At 40.8% G+C, this 21831-nt stretch overlaps 1 protein-coding gene across 14 annotated transcripts in view; it reads left to right on the top strand.

Annotated features, from left to right (window-relative positions):
* Positions 1-21831, top strand: part of Mbtd1 (mbt domain containing 1) — a 61099-nt gene that overhangs the window by 2103 nt on the left and 37165 nt on the right. For 4 of the 14 annotated variants that reach the window (XM_037201146.1, XM_037201144.1, XM_037201145.1 and 1 more), the window contains exons 1-3: positions 42-291; positions 4791-4840; positions 20889-21088. In XM_037201146.1, the coding sequence (XP_037057041.1) occupies positions 271-291; positions 4791-4840; positions 20889-21088 (271 nt within the window). In that variant the 5' untranslated portion in view covers positions 42-270. Of the gene's footprint in view, positions 1-41; positions 292-921; positions 983-4790; positions 4841-5814; positions 6637-20888; positions 21089-21831 lie in introns of those variants that run through there. The other 10 variants (XM_037201150.1, XM_037201148.1, XM_037201156.1 and 7 more) reach the window with 7 other exon arrangements.

Genomic DNA, 21831 nt, shown 5'->3' with positions numbered 1-21831 from the left:
TACGTGGGGAAGTGGGCCAATCGGGGCGCGGGTCACGGCGCAGGCGCGCTGGGGAGGGAGGGCTATGCTAATGTTGTTGATATCCTGGGGCCACCCGAGTTAAAGGGGGGAAATCCGGGGGCTGCCACTGCCGCCACTGGCCCGGGCCCAGCCGAGGGTACCCCCCTGTAGTCGCTGCAGTCCCGGGGAGAGGCGCCCGCCCCCTGCTCGTGGGGGGAGGGGGCGCCGCGGCCTCGGGGAGCACGGACGGCCCCTACCCATGAGGCCCTGATGGAAAACACAAAGGATCTGGTGAGAGCCGAGCGCAGCAGCCGCTTTGTGTGCCAGGTGGGGGGGACGCCTGCAGCTGCCCGGCCCCAGGAACCCCGCAGCTCCGGGACCCCCCGCTCGCGGGCCTGTTTCTTCATCCCACGCCCCCTCCATCTCCAGAGCTCCCCTCCCCCTGCTGGCCGTTAAACGTTCAAGGGGTTCCCCTCCCCCCTCAACCTCTGACTTGGGGGGTTCTCTCTACTCTTCTGGGAGGGGGGAAAAAAAAGAGAGAGAAGAAAGTTTTTCTCTGCCCCTCCCCAACCCCGTTCTGGCTGAAGAGAAGGACTAGATCGGAGACTTTTTCCTTTTTTAGCTGCCAAGGGTGGGAGAGTGGTGTCCTCACTTCTCTGGGGTGTGGGGGCAGGCGCATACAGAGAGTTGCAGGGCTTTGCAGGGGAAGGAGCCCACTAGTGTGGGGCCAGTGCCGTGAGGCATTTTGCACGTGGAGGTGCTGCTATTGAAAGGGGGCGGGGTGGGCACGTGTGGGAGGAAGACGTAGGAGTGCTGTCGGGGAGTCAGCCGCCAAGGCTGCTGCTTGAGAAGAGTTCCAAGTCGGTGGGCTTCCATCATTCCACCGTTCTCCTTTGTGAACTAGAAATCCTAACATTTCAGAGTCGGAAGAGACACTAGAAGTCACCCAAAGCAGCCGCCCCTGTCCAGCTTCTGACAAGTGGTAGGTAGTCTGACCTCTACTTAAACCTACATACATATAACACGCACTACAGCCCAGGAAAGCTCCTTCCATTATTTTCAGGCTTCCTGATACTTGTTGGTCTGCCCTTATCAGACCCTTCAGTCTCATTCATGTCCTGGTTAAGTTGCTCCCTTTTTTACTTCTCAAAATTGTTCTCACATCCTCCTCATCCACCCACTGCTCATTGGCCTATATTTTTTGTGCCAGGAAAGAAGAGCAGGGAAGTGGAGGAAGGGGGGTGGGGAGAGTTAAGAGATAGTGAAGGCCAACTGAAAACTTTGCTAGGTCAGTTGCATGTGTGCTATTTACATGACCAAAGATTGTTGGTGCTCTCCTCCGGGAACCTAGACAATTGCTCTGTGGGGATTTCATGGCTGTCTCACTGGTGTTCCTCTTTGAGATTAGGAATTTTAACACCATTTCCTTAGTACCGTTAGTGTACATTTGCCTGTTGCCTGAATCACTTTTCCTAAGAATGTTTAAAATTGGGCCTGGGGAAGGAATAGTATTGAAGCTGATAAAGGCAATACATGGAAGACAAATGATAATCCTTCCCGTCAATTTGACTGTGGTCTTTGCAAACCCATGTTCCCTCCAAAAAGGGAAGGCCCTGCATCACAAATGCTGGTTGGTTTGTTTGTTGTTGTTGTTTTTAACATTATTTATGAAGTAGAGCATGCTACATTGTGTGTGTGTAGGTCAGAGGACAGACAGATTGAGCTCATTATCTCACCTTCTGCCATGTGGGGGACCCAGGAATCAAACCCAGGTCATCAAGGTTGTCAGCAAGCACCCTTACCTATGAGCCATCTTATTTTCTTCTAACAATTCTTATATGAGATTTAAAATGTTGATAACACTTTAATGTTTACTTTTGAGTTGTCAGTACTTTTAATCCTCTCTACATTAATATGCACCAGAATCTGTCACTTAGTAGTTCACTTGCAAATACATATTGGCACCCACTGATGTGCTTAACTCCCAGTAGCTCCTGATACTATTAAAGCAAACTTTTTCCTGTTCCCCAACCTATGATAGAGACTGTTGTTTTGCTCTTGTGTGTTTCAGACTGTTTCCCTCAACACCAAAGAGCATTTAGAAAGAAAATAGCTGGTTTTTGCACCACCTTCTCTGAATTACAAGTAGCTTCTATTTATATAGAACCCCATGTCCAAAGATTGCAAATGCTTTGCAGATTAGGGCAAAAGCTGTCTTGAATAAGTATCTGTTCATAATGTCTTCTGGTGAGCCAAGGTGTTTTTGTTGTTGTTGTTGTTTTTGGTTTTGGTTTTTCGAGACAGGGTTTCTCTGTGTAGCTTTGCGCCTTTCCTGGAGCTCACTTGGTAGCCCAGGCTGGCCTCGAACTCACAGAGATCTGCCTGGCTCTGCCTCCCGAGTGCTGGGATTAAAGGCGTGCGCCACCACCGCCCGGCCGAGCCAAGGTTTTTAACCATTTTGTAACTTTATGTGAACCTCAGCATACTGTATTTTCTTCCCTCAGGGCTAATCACTAGAGTTTAATGTAGATTTGAATCCTAGCTGTGAAAATTTACAGAGCTCTTTACTCACATCTTCAAATTTTGATTCAGTATGGAGTTCCAAGTTTTTTTCCTACTAACTTTCAACATGAACTGTCATGACATAATTTGACTGACTTTGGAAGCATTTGCATTCTGAACATACTAGACAGGAACAACTGGTTTTATTTTTAAAGAGGGCATTACTGTATTGTTGTGGCTGACTATACATGGATCTTACACCTCAGTCTTCCCAGATACCCGTAGATGCTCCTCCTTGTCCCTTAGTTACTTTTGTAAATAAAAACAAAGCAAATTATTTTAAATTGTATTGAAACAAAGCATAATTATAGTTTATGAGTAAAAACATTGTATTAATGTCATATGCATTAGAGTACTAAATTACTGAAAGCTAGGGGTAATCTGAATAACTATATTTTAAAATTAGAGAAGTTGTTGTTTGGAATTGCTCCTTATTTCTCACCTTTTCATCTTTAAAATTGTTTTCATGTCTATCTAAGCTAGTCATAGTGATGTTTGCCTCTTAATCCCACTGCCCAATGGACAGAGTATACAGCTTTACTTGGGCTATATAGTAAACCACCCCCCTCATTTCATAAAAAACAACCGAAGATTTAACCTTCCACATTAAAATTCGAAGACAGTAAGTTGGTTTTTTGTTTGTTTGTTTTTCTGGAGCTGAGGATCGAACCTAGGGCCTTGCGCTTGCTAGGCAAGCACTCTACCACTAAGCTAAATCCCCAACCATGTTTTTAGTCTCAGGGTTTCAAATACATGACAGGAAAAATCATAAAGACAGAAATGATTTTAAGTATAAGCTTAGATTTATCTTCTAATAATTCCTTAATGGTCCCAGGTAACTTTTATTTTTACTAAAGGTGCATGTTTTACTTTTAGATTATTGTGGAGATTTTGTTTTGAGATAGGGTCTCAAGGATTGCTTCCAGGCCTGCAACTCGCTATGGTTCATAAACATGTACCACCATATCCAGCTTATGCGGTGATGATGAGTGAACCCGGAACTTCCTGTGTGCTGAGCACTGTTATCAACTGGCACTACATCCCCAGCCAAGAGCTTACTATTTCTTAATCTTTTTTATTAAGGATCCTCCCGTTAATTTACAATTTCTCTTCTGGCTTTGCTAAAAAGCAAAAGGCTATAAAGTTACAAGGCTATAATTCTGCTTGAATAAACCCTGAATGTAAGAAAAGGGTGCAGTGATAGTCAGGGGAACGCTGTCAGTAGAGGCTTGAGTTGCACTTTTGCCACTGTCGAGGAACCATGGCCTTGTGGGATGGCATCAGATGTCTTGATTTTTCTCCTCATAGTTGAAGGATTGGTATAGAATCATTTGTTGATATCTAATAGAACTTTTTGCGGTGATGGAAATGCCTGTTACCTGTGCTAGCCGTTATGGAAGCCACCAGCCCCAGTGGCTAGTGAGCTCTTAAAATGTAGCTAATGGGAGGAAACATTCAGTATTTTATCATACTGTTTTTACTTGGTGTCGACTTAAACAGCCATATCTCTCCAAATTGGACATGCAGGAATTAGAACAATGTAATCACTGGGCTCATCTCTTGAAGACACTAGTTAAAAACACCCCTTTCCTGGAAGTGGTCGGTGTGTGTGTGTGTGTGTGTGTGTGTGTGTGTGTCTGTCTGTTTGTGTCTGTCACAGACATGCATGTATGTGGAAGCCAAAGGTTGGCAGTAGGTGTTTTCTTCTTAATTATTGTTCTCCACTTACTTTCTGAGACAGGGTCTCTAACTAAAGACCTCAGGGATCTGCCCATCTTCCCCTCTTTTATGTGGTGCAGGAGAATCTGAACTTGGGTCCTGGTGTTGGGCAGCAAGCACTCCGCCATCTTCCCAGCCCAGTTTGGTTTCTTGAGACAGTCTCGTTTCATAGCCCAGGCTGGCTTTGAACTTGTATTTGCCTCAACTTTCAAATTGCTAGGGTTTTAGGTATGTGCACCAAACCCTGCCAAGAATCTGTTTAATGTGTGTCCCAGGAAGTTTTTCTTAACAAATTAGTTAGGGAAACACGTTTTGAACTCCTTTCTGCTTTTCACTCTGACTTGAGTGTTATTTCAGAATTTAGTGTAGTAGAAATACAAAGTGGATAAGCTAGCTTTGCTCTCGCTCTGACTTTGTTGTTTTATTCTTAGGGCAGATTGCCTACTCTTAGAGCTTTGTTCTCTTCATCTGAAATATGGGGTGAGAATCAAGTCTTAATCTTTTCATAGGGTTTCTGTAAGCCTCCACCCAGAGATGTGATGATCACTGCACTTAAAAAGTGAGTAGCTCTGTCAGTGTCTTCCCAGATCTCCTTTTCACTGTATAATTGCCACTCCTATTGTAAAGCTGCTTGTATGTAATAGTTTATTTAAAGCATTATAGCTCAATTATTTGACCATACTTTGTAGTCGAGTCAAAGAGCAGACACACCAAGTCTAGTAGATTTTTGTATTTTCTGGTATTTGGCATTGTAATTTATAGGCTAATACCTATTACTTTACTTTCAGACTTTAAAATTTTTAATCTGTGAAACTATTACACATGTAAGGAGAGATACCCCTTATATACATGTATGTCTCTAACTTGGCATTGGTTAGCTTCTATTCGGTAATTACATGGCTTTTAATTCCATTTTTATTTATTTATTATGTGTTTGTATTTGTATTATGTGTGGAGGTCAGAAAACAGCTTGCAGTCTTCCATCATCCAGGTCCCTGAGATCGAACTCAGGTCATCAAGCTTGGTGACAAGTTTCTCTCTATCCATCTCATACATGCCTTTGAGCAGCCTATTCCAAATATATTTTTAAAAAATGAATGCACCAGGGGTGTAGCTAAATGCTGGTGCTTGCAATTAGTATTTCAGGTTTATACTTAGTTGTTTTCCTGAAGAACTAAAAGCCCATTTGTAAGATGTTTTATCACACATCCTTCCTTTGTAGTAGAAAAGGAGGAAAGTGAGATCCAAGTGATTGTGGCATCCAGATTTGTAATACTGATCGAACCAGAAATTGGACTCAAAAATGTAGAAATTTGGACCTAATCACTAACCAGACTATGCATTTGATCCTGGTGGTGTAATGAGACAGAGGCTAGCAGGAGTAGCTTCCTAGCTCCTAAATCGGTCATCTCTTGAGTTCTCGTCTGAACTTTATAAGCTCACACAAGTTTAAGATTTGAGAAAAATAGCAAGGCAGTGGTGGCACATGCCTTTAATCCCAGCACTCAGGAGGATTGGTAGGTGGATCTCTGTGAGTTTGAGGCCAGCCTGGTCTACAAAGATCCAGTACAGCCAGGGCTATGCAGAGAAATCCTCTCTCAAAAAAAAGATTTGAGAAAACATCTAATATCTCACACCCTCTCAGGTAGTTATGTCTAGATCATGAATTATTCTTTGTCCAACTTAATCCATGCTTTGCATACTCCATATCCAACCATTACTTCTTATCCATCTTGAATATCAGGTTGACTGTCAAGGTGTCACAGACTGTGTTAAAATACCTTTATGTCCAAACAACCTAGATCTGTATCATCCCACTCTTGATCCCATTGTGTAGGCATTGTGTCATCACTAGAAGACTAAGCTCAGTAAGATTTTGTGAAAGTACATTCACATAACTTTCATTAGTGTTAGATAATGTGTACCTAGTATATAAATTAAACTTCATTTTAGGTACTTACTGTATAAGAGTACATGATGTCTACACAGTGTTCAGAACTATCAGTTTCTGCCATTCTTAGGGGGTGATCTTAGAAGAAATCCCCATAAAGAGATGCATCATGTTTGTTCCTTGTACAAAAACTTAATGACATTGTTATTCATAGTCAAATCTGGATGGAGAGAAGATCAACTAATACAAGGATAAAGTGGAATACTGCTTAGTAGTAAAAGGCAATGGACCATTTGTAGATGTAGTAACAGATGGGACTCAAATATGCCGTGCTGATTGAAAGAAATTAGGCACAGAAATGTTCATACTTTCCAATCTTTTCCTTGAGACAGGATTTCTGTGTAACCTAAGATGACCTTGTATTTCGGTCTCCTGTCTCAGTCTCTGGAGTGTTGGGCTTACAGGTAGGTATGCACTGCCAGTGCCCAGCTCTTAAATCTTAAATACAGGTTGACCTTCCCTGAAAAAATCTATAAAGGCCAAAGTATCTCAAATTCAAAACGTTTTGAGGACCATACGACACCACACAGGTAGAAAATTTGAGCTGACCTGAAGTGATAGTCCACAGTCAGAACAGGTGCAGGAGATGGAGAAACGGCTTACCACTTAGGAGCACTGGCTGCTCTTCTGGGGACCCAGGTTTGGTTCCCAGCACCTACATAGTGGCTCCAGGAGTACACAGACATACATGCAAACAAAATACTCATAAAATAAAATAAAAATAAATTTTTAAAAAGGAGGGCCAGGAATGTTAGCATATATCTTTAATCCCAGCACTTAGAAGGCAGAGGCAGGAGGATCCTTGGAAGTTTGTGGCCTGCCTGATCTACATACCAAGTTCCAGGTCAGACAAGACTACATAGTGAGACCCGTCTTCAAAAACAGAAAACCGTAAGTGCAGTAAAAATAAGATTACTTCTCTGTAAAGACAGGTGCATGGTGATACTCAGCTGTAATACCAACACTCTGAAGGCTAAGGTGGGGGATTTAAAGTCCAGCTTTAACTAAGTAATCAGACTTTGTCTTACAGAGGTGAGGTGGTAAATAATTTAGGTGTGGTATTCACACCCAAATGCTAGGAAGATTGGCCCAAGGTCAAGACCAACCCAAACTACAGAGTGAAACCATACGTGAAGCAAAAAAAAAAAAAAAAAATCAGGCCTGTAATCCCAAATGAGTTCAATGCCTGCCTGACCTACAAAATGAGTTTAGGGCCTGCCTCGATAATTTAATGAGACCCTATATTATAATAATGATAATAGAAGCCAGATATGGTGACTCACACCTGTAATGCCAACATTAGGAACTCTGAGGCAAGAGGACTGAAATACTACAGAATGAAAACATCTCAAAAGACAAATGATTTTTAAGTACTTTTATGTATATGGGACATATATTAATTTTTCTATGCTTAGATTTGGGTCTCTGGGTCTCTCCACAAGAAAAGTCATTTTTTGTATTTGAAATTTTTATACTCCCAAGCATTGTAAATAAAGATATTTAACCTATACCATATGATATATTCCATTTGGGAAATTGAAACTTTTGTCTAAGGCATTTAAGATAAAGGATACCCTCCAGGCAAGGTGGTACACACCTTTAATTCCATCACTCCAGAGGCAGAGGCAGGCAAATGAGTTCAAGGCCACACTGGTCTACAGAGGAGTTCCAGGATGACCAGGGTTACACAGAGAAACCCTGTCTCAAAAAAAAAAAAGATAAAAAATTCTCAACTTGCATTTATAAAAACAGAACTCTGGAACAAAAATAGGAATTGAGAGGAAAGGTACATGAGAGCTTTTCAGATTTGACAGGAAAGTCTTAAATCTTAATATAAATTCAAAAGTGTGTCTTTCATTAATAAAAGGCTTCATGGGGGTTTAGAGGGAAATACAAATTGCAATTTTTTGTTGTTGTTTGGTTTGTTTTGGTTTGGTTTTGGATTTTTCAGACAAGGTTTCTCTGTGTAACAGCCCCGGCTGTTCTGGAACTCTCTTTGTAGACCAGGCTGGCCTCAAACTCACAGAGATCCACCTGCCTCTGCCTCTCAAGTACTGGGATTAAAGGTGTGTGCCACCATGCCCAGCTACAAATTACAATTTTTAAAATTAAATTCCTTGTGTGTTTATGCACATGCATATTCACAAATGTGTACCTAATATGGGGTCGGGGATAACTTTGTGAAGTCCGTTCTCTCCTTCTGCCTTTACCCAGAACTCAGCTGTCAAACTCAGGCCATCAGGCTCGCATTGCAAACTCTTTGACCCACTAAGCCATCTTGCTCTCTCCATACTTAAATTTGTAAAAAGTGCTAATGAAATTATCATAATCCTAATCTGTGGGATGCACTTCAGAGCAGGGAAGAGAGGAACATTGGTAACCCCAAACACATCAATAAAAATAAACTTCTAGCTCAAATAAGAACAAAATAAATACAAAGGTGGGAAATAGTATTCCCAATGATACATTAATATACAAAATGAAGAAAAACATGATTGTTTTTGTAATGCAGTAATAATATATAACTTCTAAACTGATAAAGATAGCACAAAGAAATGAAAAGTGCAGATGAGACAGGAATATGATTGTAAACCTTGAATATGTGGTCTCTGGCTTTTAAGGAAATCGCATCTTAACTAGGTGAACTTACACTATAGATACAAAGATGATTGGAAATTTATGTAACTTAATCTAATACTAGGTCTAAAGAGAAAAGTTACCAATCCTGCAAAGGCCTATAAACACCTTTTTTTATTAGAAACATTGAAAAACCCAGAATGGATCCATAGGTGATTTTCATTAACATTTTGTCTTAATAAATGTGCACCTTACCTAGTATTCAGTGTCTAACTATGTTTGTCTATAGAAAATCATGAAGTAGTCTCTAAATGCTAGAGAAATAGTCAAACTCATGAGAATACATGCTTGTTAACCCAGTACTTGGTGGCATGGGAGGATTGAGAGTTCAAAGCCAACCTCAGCTATGTAGAGACACTGACTAAAACAAATAAATATGCACCTTAATCTTAAAACCAGCATTTTAATAGGAATAGATACAGAGCATTTAATAAGAATGATAAAGAGCAAAGTAAGTGTCCTCACTATCTCTGTTGTTTAATCGTATATTGAAAGTATGAGCCCATAAACAGAAAGGGAGAAATAAAGGTGTAATAATGGAGAAAGAAGAAATAAAAGTTTCTTTTGTGGTAATGTGATTGTTTAATATGAAAAACCCTAGAAAAGCAATGGCAAAACTATCTTAAAAGAATTGGACAAGATAGATTATAAAATAATAAATGTCCATGCACTGTAAAAATATTCAGTTATTGACAGAACTGTGCTAGGCATGGTACACACTTATTAGCCAGAGGCAAAGATAAGAGTTCATCCTCAACCACATAGTAATTCAAAACCAGCCTGGACTGACAAGACAAGACCCCTTGTCAAAAACAAGAGCAGGTAAGCGGTGGTGGTGCACTTGGATCCCAGCAGACAGAGGCAGGTGGATCTCTGTGAGTTCAAGACCAGCTTGGGCTACAGAGACTTCCAGGACAGCCAGGGCAACACAGAGAAACCCTATCTCAAAAAATCAAAAGGAAAAAAAAATTAGGATCTCAGAGGTGGGTTTAGACTCACCAAACATCAAAATACCCTAGAAAGCTTCTAAAATTATAAAGGCAGAACCTTGCCACGTGAAAGACTGATGAAACACAGCCATGTGTACCATAACAATGTTTCAGTCAATTAACTACATGTACAACAGTAGTCCCATGAGATTATATGCTGCTGAAAAATTCCTCTTGCCTGGTGATACCACAGCTGTAGCTGAAACAGTATAACACAACACTGTGTGCTTCTCGTAATGTTGGTACCAACAAACCTATGCCGCTAGTCCTAGCAAAGTGGCACATGTCAGTGTATATAGTACATAGTGCTTGATAGTTAAGGTTTCGGGTTTGTGTTTTGTACTCTTTGCGTACTGGGGATTGTTAATTAGATTCTCTGTGGTGGGACTGTTAGACCATTTCTGTGTGTTTTTATATGGACATTTTGATAAACTCTTTTTTCTCATGTGTGTTAAATACCTAGGAGTGGGAGGGTTACATGTATAGATTTAGCTTTAGGAAAATGTTTTGCATTGTGCCATTTTATATTCCTAATAAGTTTTCTCCCCACCCCCATAATAAGTTTGTCTACCAACAAAGTAAGCCAAATCAAGCCAAAGTGAAAAAGTATAACAACAGGTATATTGAGCAAAGAACCTGGTCCCAGAGATTGAGGCCAGAGAAGTTGTATGCCTGTCTCAGGGTATTTTGTTTGGTGGTGGTGGTGGTGGTGGTGGTGGTGGTGGTGGTGGTGGTGGTGGTGGTGGTGGTGGTGTTTGAAAGATGGTGGACCTGTCGGGCGGTGGTAACACACTCCTTTAATCCCCACACTCTGAGACACAGAGGCAGGCAGATCTCTTTGAGTTCAGGGACAGCCTGGTCTACAGAGAGAATTCCAAAACAGCCAGGGCTACACAGAGAAACCCTATCTTGAGGGGGGAAAAAGAAAGAATGATAGACCTGGAAACAAAAAAGTGATTCAGGAGCACAAAAGTAAAAAAATGAATGGTGGTGTAAAGCTCACCAGTCAGACATGACCTGTTCTATAATTACAAGCTTAAGAATCTCTTGTATTGAAGGCAGCAACACCAAATTCAAGAAAAGCCTGGTATCAGGGATGGAGAAACTCAATGACCTAAGTGGAAGATGAAACAGAAGCATATTCTTAGGCACTGTGATGATGAAAACTGAATAAAAAGGTTTTAAATGTTGAATCGGGGCGGTGGTGGTGCATACCTTTAATCCCAGCTCTTGGGAGGCGAGACAAGTGGATCTCTGAGTTCGAGGCCAGCCTGGTCTACAGCGTGAGTTCCAGGACAGCAAGAGCTGTTACACAGAGAGACCCTATCTCAAAAAAACAAAACAGAAAAAACAAAATACAAAACAATTTTTTTTAAATGTTGGAAAGGCAGGCTTGCCCAGAGTTGAACTAACTATTAACTCTGAGGGAGTGAGTGGACCTATGTTGGAATTTCCAGAATATATCCCTGTCATTAGTGACAAATGACTAGGGTGAAGTTCAGAACACACAGAAGTACATGGTAGAAACATAGTACTTTAAGTGGTATTTCAAATCAGAGGTAAGATTTTAATAAATGATGTTACAGCAACTAGGTAGCCATTTAAAAACAGATGTTAGATCCTTATACACCACTCATGAGAATGAAGTCTAAATGGCTCAGAGACTTAAAGACAGAAACAAGTCATACAAACACGGGGAGAAAATAGAGGTGCATTTTTCTGTGTTACAATTTAGGGAGATTTTTCTGATGTTGACTCAGAGGTTAATGGAAGGAAATGCTAGTCCTTAGTGAGTGCATACTCTGCTAAAATACTCTGTTCACCATGCCCAAGACCCTAAGTTTAATCTTCAGTAATAAAAAAATAAGTAACTTGGTACATTTTATCACACCACCCACCAAGAGAAGGTCTCACTTTGCAACTTTGACTCACTATGTAGACCAAGCTGGCCTTGAACTCAGGAAATCTGCCTATTTCTGCCTTCTGAGTGCTGGGGTTAATCAGATTTTTTTTTTTTTTTGCATGCTAAAAAGTTCCATAAGCAAAACCAAAATTTGCAGATAAATCCATACTAACTACAGACAACTTTGGGGGAAAAAGTTTTTGACTAAAAATTCAAAAGAGAAAGGTCAAAAGATGGATAAACAAAAGAAAGTATGAAGGTCTGGTTGATGGTGACTGCCTTTGATCCCAGCCCTAGGGAAGCAGGCAGATCTTTGAGTTCAAGGCCAGCTTGGATCTACATAATGGTCTACGGCCATACCACTCTGAATGCACCCAATCTCATCTGGATCTACATAATGAGTTTCAGGATATATAGGAAGACCCTGTTTCCAAAAAAGGGGGGAAACAGTATAAAGCTATCCTATGTTGAGATAGGAGATGCTGGTTTAAAGCTGACCACTAAAGAGGTAGAATTCCCTAAAGAAATTGATTTTAGAGCTGAAGTGCACTGTCAGTGTAAAGCAAGCCTGGGATTGTTAATATACTAGAAAGGAAAGAATTACCCGAAAAGTAAAGGTAGCATGTCAAATGGGCAGATTCCTGGAGCCCTCTGGACAGCCACTTTACCTGAATCAGTGAGCTCCAGGTCAGTGAGAGATCACATCTCAACAAATAGGGTGGAAAGGGAATGAGGAAGACAGCAGAAGTTGACCTCTGATACATGCATATTCACAAACATACACAAAAGCATATGCATATACCACACACATACTAAGTAAAGGGCTTGAATAAGTACATTGATTTTTGTCTAGGGACACTTGGGAAGAAAAATACATACAGACTGGAAAGAGAAAGAAAAGGCTTTGGGGGAGTAGATTAGGAAGTAAAGGTGTGGATTCACAATTTTCTTATATGTGCCTGTATATACTTCTGTATTATGTATATGTGTGTATAGATTTCTGAAGGGGCTCAGGAGTGAAGGTGGTGGTTCTTCAAGAGACGCTGTGATTCATCCTTAGGATGATGGTGAACATCTTTGCCTCCCAAATGATGGGATTACAGACATGTGACACAACACCCATTTTATGCTTTGCTGAGGATCAGACAAACCCAGTGCTTCAGTCTTCCTAAGCAAGCACTTTACCAACTAGGGAACAATTCCCATCTATTTTTTGTTTTTTGAGAGAGAATTTTTTTCCTTGGTTTTTGGCTTTTCAAGACAAGAGTTTCTTTGTGTAGCCCCATCTGCCCTGGAACTTGCTGTATAGGCCATGCTGCCATTAAACTCAGAGATCCACCTGCCTCTACAGGAATTAAGTCAATTTGTTCATTTTATGTGTGTTTTGCCTGTGTGTGTGTGTGTGTGTGTGTGTGTGTGTGTGTGTGCGTGCGCGCGCGTGCACGCGCGCGCAACTTTGGTGCCAAAGGAGATCAGAAAAGGCATCAGATACCCTACAACTGGAGTTACAGGTGGCTACAAACTACCTGGTGGGTTCTAAGAATCGAACCCAGATCCATCTTCAAGAGTAGCCAGTGCTTTTAACCACTGAGCCACACCTCTAGCTGCTTCCACACAGAATCTTGCTATGTAGTCCAAACTGGCTTCAAACACTGTTCTTCCTCTGCCTCTTCAGTGTTGGGTTTAAAGGCATAAATGCTGGGATTACAGGCTTCCGCCATCCAGCCAGTCATTCTCATGGTTTTAATTTACTTTTTACAATAGCTAAAAATATTAAGCTGCTTTTCATGTCTTTATTTGCCATCTGAGTATCTTTGAAATGTCTGTTAAGTATTTTGCCTCATTTTTAAAATGGATTGTTTTAGTCACTAAAGTTATTTTGTTTTTTCTTTCATTGTTTTGGGAATGTGTTTATTTTGTTTTGTTGTTTTAGATAAGGTTGCTTGTACCCTAGGCTGACTGACCTGGAATTCATTTTTTAGCAGAGGATGACCTTGAATTCCTGATGCCTCTAATGTAAGTTCTGGTAGCGTCACCACACTGTTTATGTTTCGGTTTGTGTTTTGTTTTGGTTTGGTTTTGGTTTTTTTTTTTTTTTTTTTTTCACTGCTAGGTAGGGTGAAGTGCAATCTAGGCAAGTGCTCTACCATGTAACTATATTATCAGTCTTTTTTTTTTTTTTTAATTCTTTTATGTAAGACAAAGTCTTGGTAAATTGCCCAAGCTGTCTTCAGACTTGGAGTGCTCTGTCTTGGCCTCTCAAGTAGCTGGGATTACAGGCTTAATGTCACCACACCAGGCAATCATTGAGGAGATTGGGGATAGGGGTGTTTGTTTTGTTCTTGAGGTAGGGTCTCATTTAGTCCAGGATGGCCTCAAATTGGGTTGTAGCCCAGGATGACCTTGAACTCCTCCTTATCCTCCTGACTTCACCTCAGTGTTACATGCAATGTGGGGGACCAAACCCAGGCCTTGTACATATTAGGTAAGCACTTGAATACTTGTTACTGCTGTTATCTAAGTACAAATCCTTATCTAGTACATGATTTGCAAATATTTCCTCCCAGTTTGTGATTGTCTTAGTCTTATTCTATTAACGATTACTTTATTTTAAATGTTGTATATATCAACAACTTCCAGCATGTAGCTGAATATGGAATATGAATAAAAGTATCTTGTTTTCATTGACTTTATGCCTATTTCTGGATTATTCTACTTTATTGATCTCTCAGTCTGTGGTCATGGCAAAATCCCACTGTCTACATTACTGTAGCATTATAATGTAATGAGGTTGTCAGTTTCTATCAGTCTGGTAAGATTATGATTAAACTTTTAAATATGTAATTCAGTTTTGAAAGAACTGACATTTTAGTGCAAGATATGGGAGCTTAGCCTGTAGTCCTAGCACTCAGGAGGCTGAGGTAGGAGGAGTTCCTGGTCTACCAAGCATGACCTTGTCTCAAAAATCCAAAAGAAAAACAATTGGCCTTTTAACAATAGTAATTCTAGTTCATGAACATGATCCTCCTCCTCTCCTTTAAGTCTTTATTTTCTTGGCACTATTTTCTCATTTTTAAGATTCCTGTCTCTTCTGCAACATTTATCCCCAAGTATTTCATAACTTTTGATAGTATTGTAAGTATTTTTGCATTTCAATTTCTAGTTTTCTACCTGTCTTTTCATGTGGTATAGATTAGGCTGGGCTTGCATACCCTTTTAGAGTACAGAAATGGTACTTTGTCCTTAGGGAGGAGGATTATTATGGCCTTAAGCAATTTTGTCCATCTGACTCTTTTTTGATTGTATCTGTTAATTGGATTTTGGATCCTGTCTTGAACTCTTCAGGGGGAAGGGCGACGTGGGATACATGCCTCTGTCTGGAAATCGGAGGACAATCTACAGGAGTTGCTCTCCCCTTCCAATGCTCTCAGTCCTGAGAGTCTATTTTCAGGTGGTCAGGCTTGGTGACTGTCTCACTGGCCCTGGTTGAACTTGTCCACTCTGGAGTTAAGAGCACTGTTCTTGTAGAAGACCGGATTCAGTTAACTAGCACCCACTTGATGGCTTATAGCTGCCTGTAATTCCAGTTTCAGGGGATTTAATAACCTCTTCTGACCTGCATTCTGTTTCTGCTGATAGTTGGTGGTTGCATGTCTGATACTTGGTTTTTTTGGTAATATTTGACAAATCTGAAAATACCAACTACCTGAATTGTAGATCATTGTCACCTGATAACATGTACAGTAATTTTAGCTTTGGAGGTACTGGTAGACTGCCACCACTTTTTGCCTTGGGGAATTTTCAGACAATAGAAAATAGAGAAAATTACTCAGACTTAGCAGAATAGGCCTATGTTATTTTTTAAAAAGGAAAAGAAAAGAAATTCTGTGGTTGGAGAGATGGCTTAGTTGTTAAGAGCACCGGTTGCTCTTCCAGCGGACCTAGGTTCAGTTCCCAGCATCCAGCCATCCGTAACTCCAGCTACAGGGAATCCATTGCCTTCTTCTGGACTCCACAGGTACTTGGCATGCGTGTGGTGCATAGACATACAGGCAGGCAAAACACTCATATAGACACAAAAAATAATAGAATAATACCATATATACAAAAAAACAAAATAAAAATATTTTTTTTTTAAAAGCTGGACGTGGTAGCACACGCCTTTAATCCCAGCACTTGCGAGGCAGAGGCTGGTGGATCTTTGTGAGTTCAAGGCCAGCCTGGTCTACATAGTGAGTTCCAGGACTGCCAGTGCTAAATAGAGAGACCCTGCCTCATTTAAAAAAAAAAAAATCTGTCCACTCAGAATGCATAGAAAAGACCCCTTTGTAGGTCCTCTTTGCATGAAGTCAAGATTCTTTTTCCCATTAGTTCTTTCATTGACTAATTAATACAGCTGCCTTCTTAATAAATAAGGTAATTTACATAGAGTAAAGCTGTTATGTCTTATATGTAAATTCACCAATAGACTACCTTGTAGCTAGAGTTTTTCTGGTCCTGCCTGGACCACGGTCAGGACAAATCTCTCCACCCGCCAGTCCCATAGCCGCTTAGACCCAACCAAGGAAACACATAGATACTATATTATTTATAAACTGTATGGCCATGGCAGGCTTCTTGCTAACTGTTCTTATATCTTAAATTAACCCATTTCTATTAGTCTATACTTTGCCACGTGGCTCGTGGCTTACCTATATCTTAACATCTTATGGCAGTGGATGGCAGCTCTCTCTCAGCCTTCCTTTTCCCAGCATTCTCCTCTCTGCTTGTCCCGCCTATACTTCCTGCTTGGCTACTGGCCAATCAGTGTTTTATTTATTAACCAATCAGAGCAACACATTTAACATACAGAACATACCACAGCACTACCTTAATGAAAAGGTACTTAGAGAACAACTCTTCCTATGAATATAGCTTCCCAAGAAGTGTGGCATAAATTATGATGATACTGGGTTACAGAGATGGCTCAACAATTAAGAACACTTGCTACACTTGGAAAAGATCAAAGTTCAGGTCGCAACCACCTGTAATCTCAGCTCTAGTAGATAGGAAATCTTTTGGCCTCCATGGCACCTACCCTCACACAATATACTTAATAACTAAAAATAATTAAAAAAAATTTTAGGTTACAAATATGTCAAATATTCATATGGTGTGTTTTTGTTGGCATAGCCAGATTTCTCAGCCTGGGTGTGTCCAGGGAATTACTCTCTCACATATTTGTAGTAGGACCATAAGAAAAATCACAGAACATTCCTCTAGAACATGAGCCCTTCGGGATAAATTAGAAAAATATTTACTGCATACTATCTATTCCTTTTTAATAATGTCCAAAGCATATTAACGGTTCTAAAAGACCTTATAAAAGCACAAGAAAAAATTCCTTAATGATCATGGTACTTTATGTAGCAGATGCTAACCTTGAACTTGTGATCTTCCTGCCTCAGCCTGCTGCAGTGTTGGGATTACAGATGTGTGCTGGGTAGCTTTTATTATCAACTTGGCAAGCCTAGAGTCACCTTGGGAAAAGGAACTTCAGTTAAAGAATTGCTCTAGTCAGATTGGCCTGATGGCATTTTTTAATCACTAATTGATACAGGAGGGCCCAGCCCATTGCAGGGGTGGGGAGAAAGCTAGTGGATCAGGCCAGTAAGGAGTGTTCCTCCACGACTTCTGCTTCAGTTCTAACTTTGAGTTCCTACCCTCATTTCTCAGTGATGAGCTGTTACTTCAAATGTGAGATGAAGTAAACCCTTCCGCTCCAAGTTGCTTTTAGTCGTAGTATTTATCACAGCAACAGAAGGCAAACTAGAGCAAGGTATATGCCACCATGTCTGGCATGAACTCTTAAAAAATTTTAATAGCCTATAATTATTAAAAACTCTGCCATTTGGAATCATAATCCCTTGAAACTTCAAGGTAATACTTTCTGAAAGTAGTGTTAGAATAAGCTATCTTGAGTTGATGTGTATTACTTGCTAAATGAACTAGCTGTGTAGTACAGGCAAGCATATATGGAAAACTTTGGGAGTCTTTATTTGTGGGGAGTAATTTTTTGTTTGGGTGACTTTTGCAAGGGGTGATTTTTGTTTGAGGGGATTGTTTTGTTTTTTGTCATTGTTTATTTGAGACAGGATTTCTCCCTGCCTGTCCTGTAACTCAGGCTGGCCTCGAACTCACAGACTGCTAGTGCTAGGTTTAAAGGCTATGTGAAATCTTTTATTATTGTTCTATTTGTGTGTATGTGTGTGTGTACATAACACCAGTGTGCACATACCATGGCACATGTGGAGATCACAGAACAATTTTCTCTTTTTCCACCATGGTGTCCATGGACTAAAGTCAGGTTCTTAGGCTTGTGCTACAAGCACTGAGCCATCTCACCGGCCCCCATGTCGAGTCTTCATGGATATTTCTGCATCAAAGTAGGCTGTATGAATTTACTAGAGATTCAGAGTCTAGCTGGTATTAGCTAACATTGTCAACAAGATACTGCAGATACTGTGGTAAATCATTTGTATCCTGCCTTCTCTTGGCCCTGTGGGGAAGAACAATCCTGATCTGAGTTAGCCCAAAAGGACTGCTTTGATCTGACTACAAATCCCCCTGTCAGTTGTCGCCATTCCACTCATGCTAGGCATAGCCACACTGTCAGTGTATCTAGGTTATTAGAGCCCCAAATCTTTTATCTTTTAGTTTTAGTTTTGCACACAGTTCTCTAATATATAACCCTGGCTGTCTTGTAACTCACTGTGGAGACCAGGCTGACCTCAACTACAGGGAGATCCATTTGCCTCTTCAATCACACACACACATACACACACACACACACACACACACACACACACACACACTCACACTCAAATGCCACACTGCATCCCACCCTCCTCCCGATGCTGGGATTAAAGCATGAGCCACCATGCCCAACTCAGTCTTTTATCCTGACCCTTCCTGTGCCTGTTCCAACAGCAGATATTTAGGGGTCATTCTTTGTGACCTCAGGGTCTTACCTCATGTTGTGTGACACTATTCCTAGGGAGACATGAGCAAATGTCTTCTTCCTCAGATAGGAACTGGTGACAAACCAAAGTAAGGGTACCACCAGATTCCAACTTGGTGAGTCAGTCAGCTTTATTGGGGTTACTTATAGGAACAGAAATGACTCACAGACAGCTGCATCACCAAAACCCACCCCAACATGGGTGACAGCTCACAAAAGCTGGAAACTGGAGCGCACTGCACAGTCTGCATGTAGCTCAGTGGTCTCTTCCCTCTTCCAGACAAAGTCTCTGGGCAATCCTTAGTACTTAAATGCTTAGGGAGTGGGCATCTAGTGTATCTGGTCAGTTTCAGAGACTTCCTGCAGCCTTTGAGTTGCTTACTTCCTGAGTTTAAGGAGTTTCCCTAAAAGATGACATTTTACCTCCCCTTTAGAACATCCTGTATGTTAACAGGCTTCCTTCCCAAAAGGAAGACCTTATCTCCAGAAGAAAGTGTGCTATGCAACACTTCGCTGAGGGTGAATCAGCCCCATCTTTGTTACTCTGTTGCCACACAACTACTCCATCTCTCAGTCCATGACACCATTTATAAGAACACTATCTGCTGTGTACACAATTACAGTGTGGTGCACAGGTGTTTGATAAGTAGTTGTTGGGTGACTAAGAAAAAACTTAAGTTCTCAGGTAATATTGGCATGTTGGTCAGAATTCTGGGTTCATAGCACCACACTATCAAATGAAAATTAGCCCATTCCCTACCACCTACCTCATCTAGGTAAATTAACAAAACTTTTCTTTTGGAATTGCCTTTAGAGTCTGATTTTTTTTTTTCTTTTCAAATATTCCAATAGTATCAAATTTTGACTCTTTAAAGATAGATTTCATTTATGAAACTATCCAGAAGTTGCTCAGAACAATAGACGAGTACTATAAAGGGGCTGGGAGTTGTAGCAACATTGGTGCATGCAAAATTTTCCAAGGGAAGCTCCTAAGTCACTATTTTTGAGGGTATAACATTATGTGATTTGACATACTAAATTGGGCACTGAAGACACACCTGTGTAATCTCAGCCACTCAGACTGTCAGGAGGCTTGAGGCCAGCCTTAACAAACAAACTTTGTCTCAAATTAAGAAAGAGGGCTGGAAAGATGGTTCAGTGGTTGACGCTCTTGCAGAGGACATAGGTTCAGTTTCCAGCACCCATATGGCAGCTCACAACTGTCTGTAACTCCAGTTCCAGAGATCTGACAACCTCTTCTGGACTTTATGGGTACCCGGCATCCAATTGGTGTACAGATATACATGCAGACAAAACACCCATGTGCATTTAAAAATATATATATATTTTTTTTCTTCTAAAGAAACCCAGAATTTTATAAATGAAAGGCAAATTAAGAATTAATGTTTGAAGCCAGGTAATGGTGGTGTGCACCTTTAATCCCAGCACTTGGGAGACAGAGGCAGGCGGATCTCAGTGAATTTGAGGCCAGCCTGATCTACAAAGCAAGCTCCAGGACCAGTCAGAGATACACAGAGAAACCCTATCTCGAAAAAACAAAAAAGAAAGGAAATAATGCTTGTATCTCTCTTTTGTACTTTTGTTTTTCGAGACAGGATTTCTCTGTGTAACAGCCCTGGTTGTCTTGGAATTCACAGAGATCCACCTGCCTCTGCTTCGCTGCTGGGATTAAAAACGTGCGCCACAACCACCCAGCTATATCTCTTTTTTAAAATAAAAGATCTGATGTAAATTTTTAGAGGGGAGGAGAGACATGCCTCATTAAATACACAAATCACTACATCAGTCTCAGTTCTGTCATCATTAAATTTACTAGTTACTGTACACATAGTTTGTGTCACATAGTAGAGAAGTGCGTTTTGCCATAGTGTTTAGTATTTCATTATAAAACGTCGTCTGCTAGGCCTGTACCTTGGGAGACTGAAGTTGGAGGATCACATGAGTTTGAGGCCAACCTGAGCTGTGTAACAAAGAGACCTTATCCCAGTAAACAAACAGAAATTATCTGTTCTCAGCACTAGATTTCGTGGTCAGATCCCACATAGCAGAATTTGTGTGAAGGGCTTGTGAGCACTGTGTCACATGTCACTGCTTTCTTCTACAAAGACAGAACATTCTTCACAATCCAGAAGAAAAAGAAGACTCGTTCGGGATGTTTGACGGCTATGATAGCTGCAGTGAGGACACAAGTAGCAGCTCCAGCTCCGAGGAGAGTGAAGAAGAAGTTGCTCCTTTACCTTCCAGTCTCCCAATTATCAAAAATAATGGACAAGTCTACACATACCCAGATGGTAAATCTGGCATGGGTGAGTGTCCACACTTTGACCCACTGCATGAGGGTGTTTTGTTTGAGGGTGTGTTTTCATTTGACATTTTTGTTAGATTGGTTTGGTTATTTTACTTTATTTTTAGACAGTGTCTTGCTGTAGAGCCCAGACTGGTCAAGAACTCACAATCATCCTGTCTTTGCTGGGGTTATAAACAGTGTCACCATGCCTGGTCTCTCCTTAGCACTTTTAAAGGATTATTTGAAGATACAGAGCCTGAAACTCCTGAGTTCCAGATAAGATCGCAGAATTTGTCTCTGCCACCCTACCTTCTAGTGGGAAGCAAGTGGAACAACAGCAAAAGCAAAGGCAAAATTCAGTTAATGACTATCCCTCCTGTAGAGGGGAAAGTGGGAAAGATCGTAGAATTTTAAAAACACTGAGGTAGGGCTTCTCTGTGACAGTTCATCAAGATTTGTGGGGCCAGGGAGGAGTTGAGGGCTGGTTGGTTCATTTTCAGAACAGGTTGCTGTGACTCACAGACTGGCCTAGAACTTGGTACAGTATTCCTGCCACACTTGCCCCACCATGCCTGGCACATAAGTTATCACCTCCAATAATAAGGTGCTGCCTGTCTTACACAGAAAGTGGTCTCATTTTGTAGTGGTTCTCAGCACTAGAATATGCTTTATATTGAACCAGAATATTTTGACTTTTTTTATTTGGGTTTAATGTTACTTTTAAGGATAAACTAGGGGCCAAGAGGTAATGCTTCCCTAGCA

The sequence above is a fragment of the Peromyscus leucopus genome, chromosome 8b, assembly GCF_004664715.2.
Source record: "Peromyscus leucopus breed LL Stock chromosome 8b, UCI_PerLeu_2.1, whole genome shotgun sequence".
NCBI classification, from domain to species: domain Eukaryota; kingdom Metazoa; phylum Chordata; class Mammalia; order Rodentia; family Cricetidae; genus Peromyscus; species Peromyscus leucopus.
This window is presented reverse-complemented; position numbering and strand designations above follow the sequence as displayed.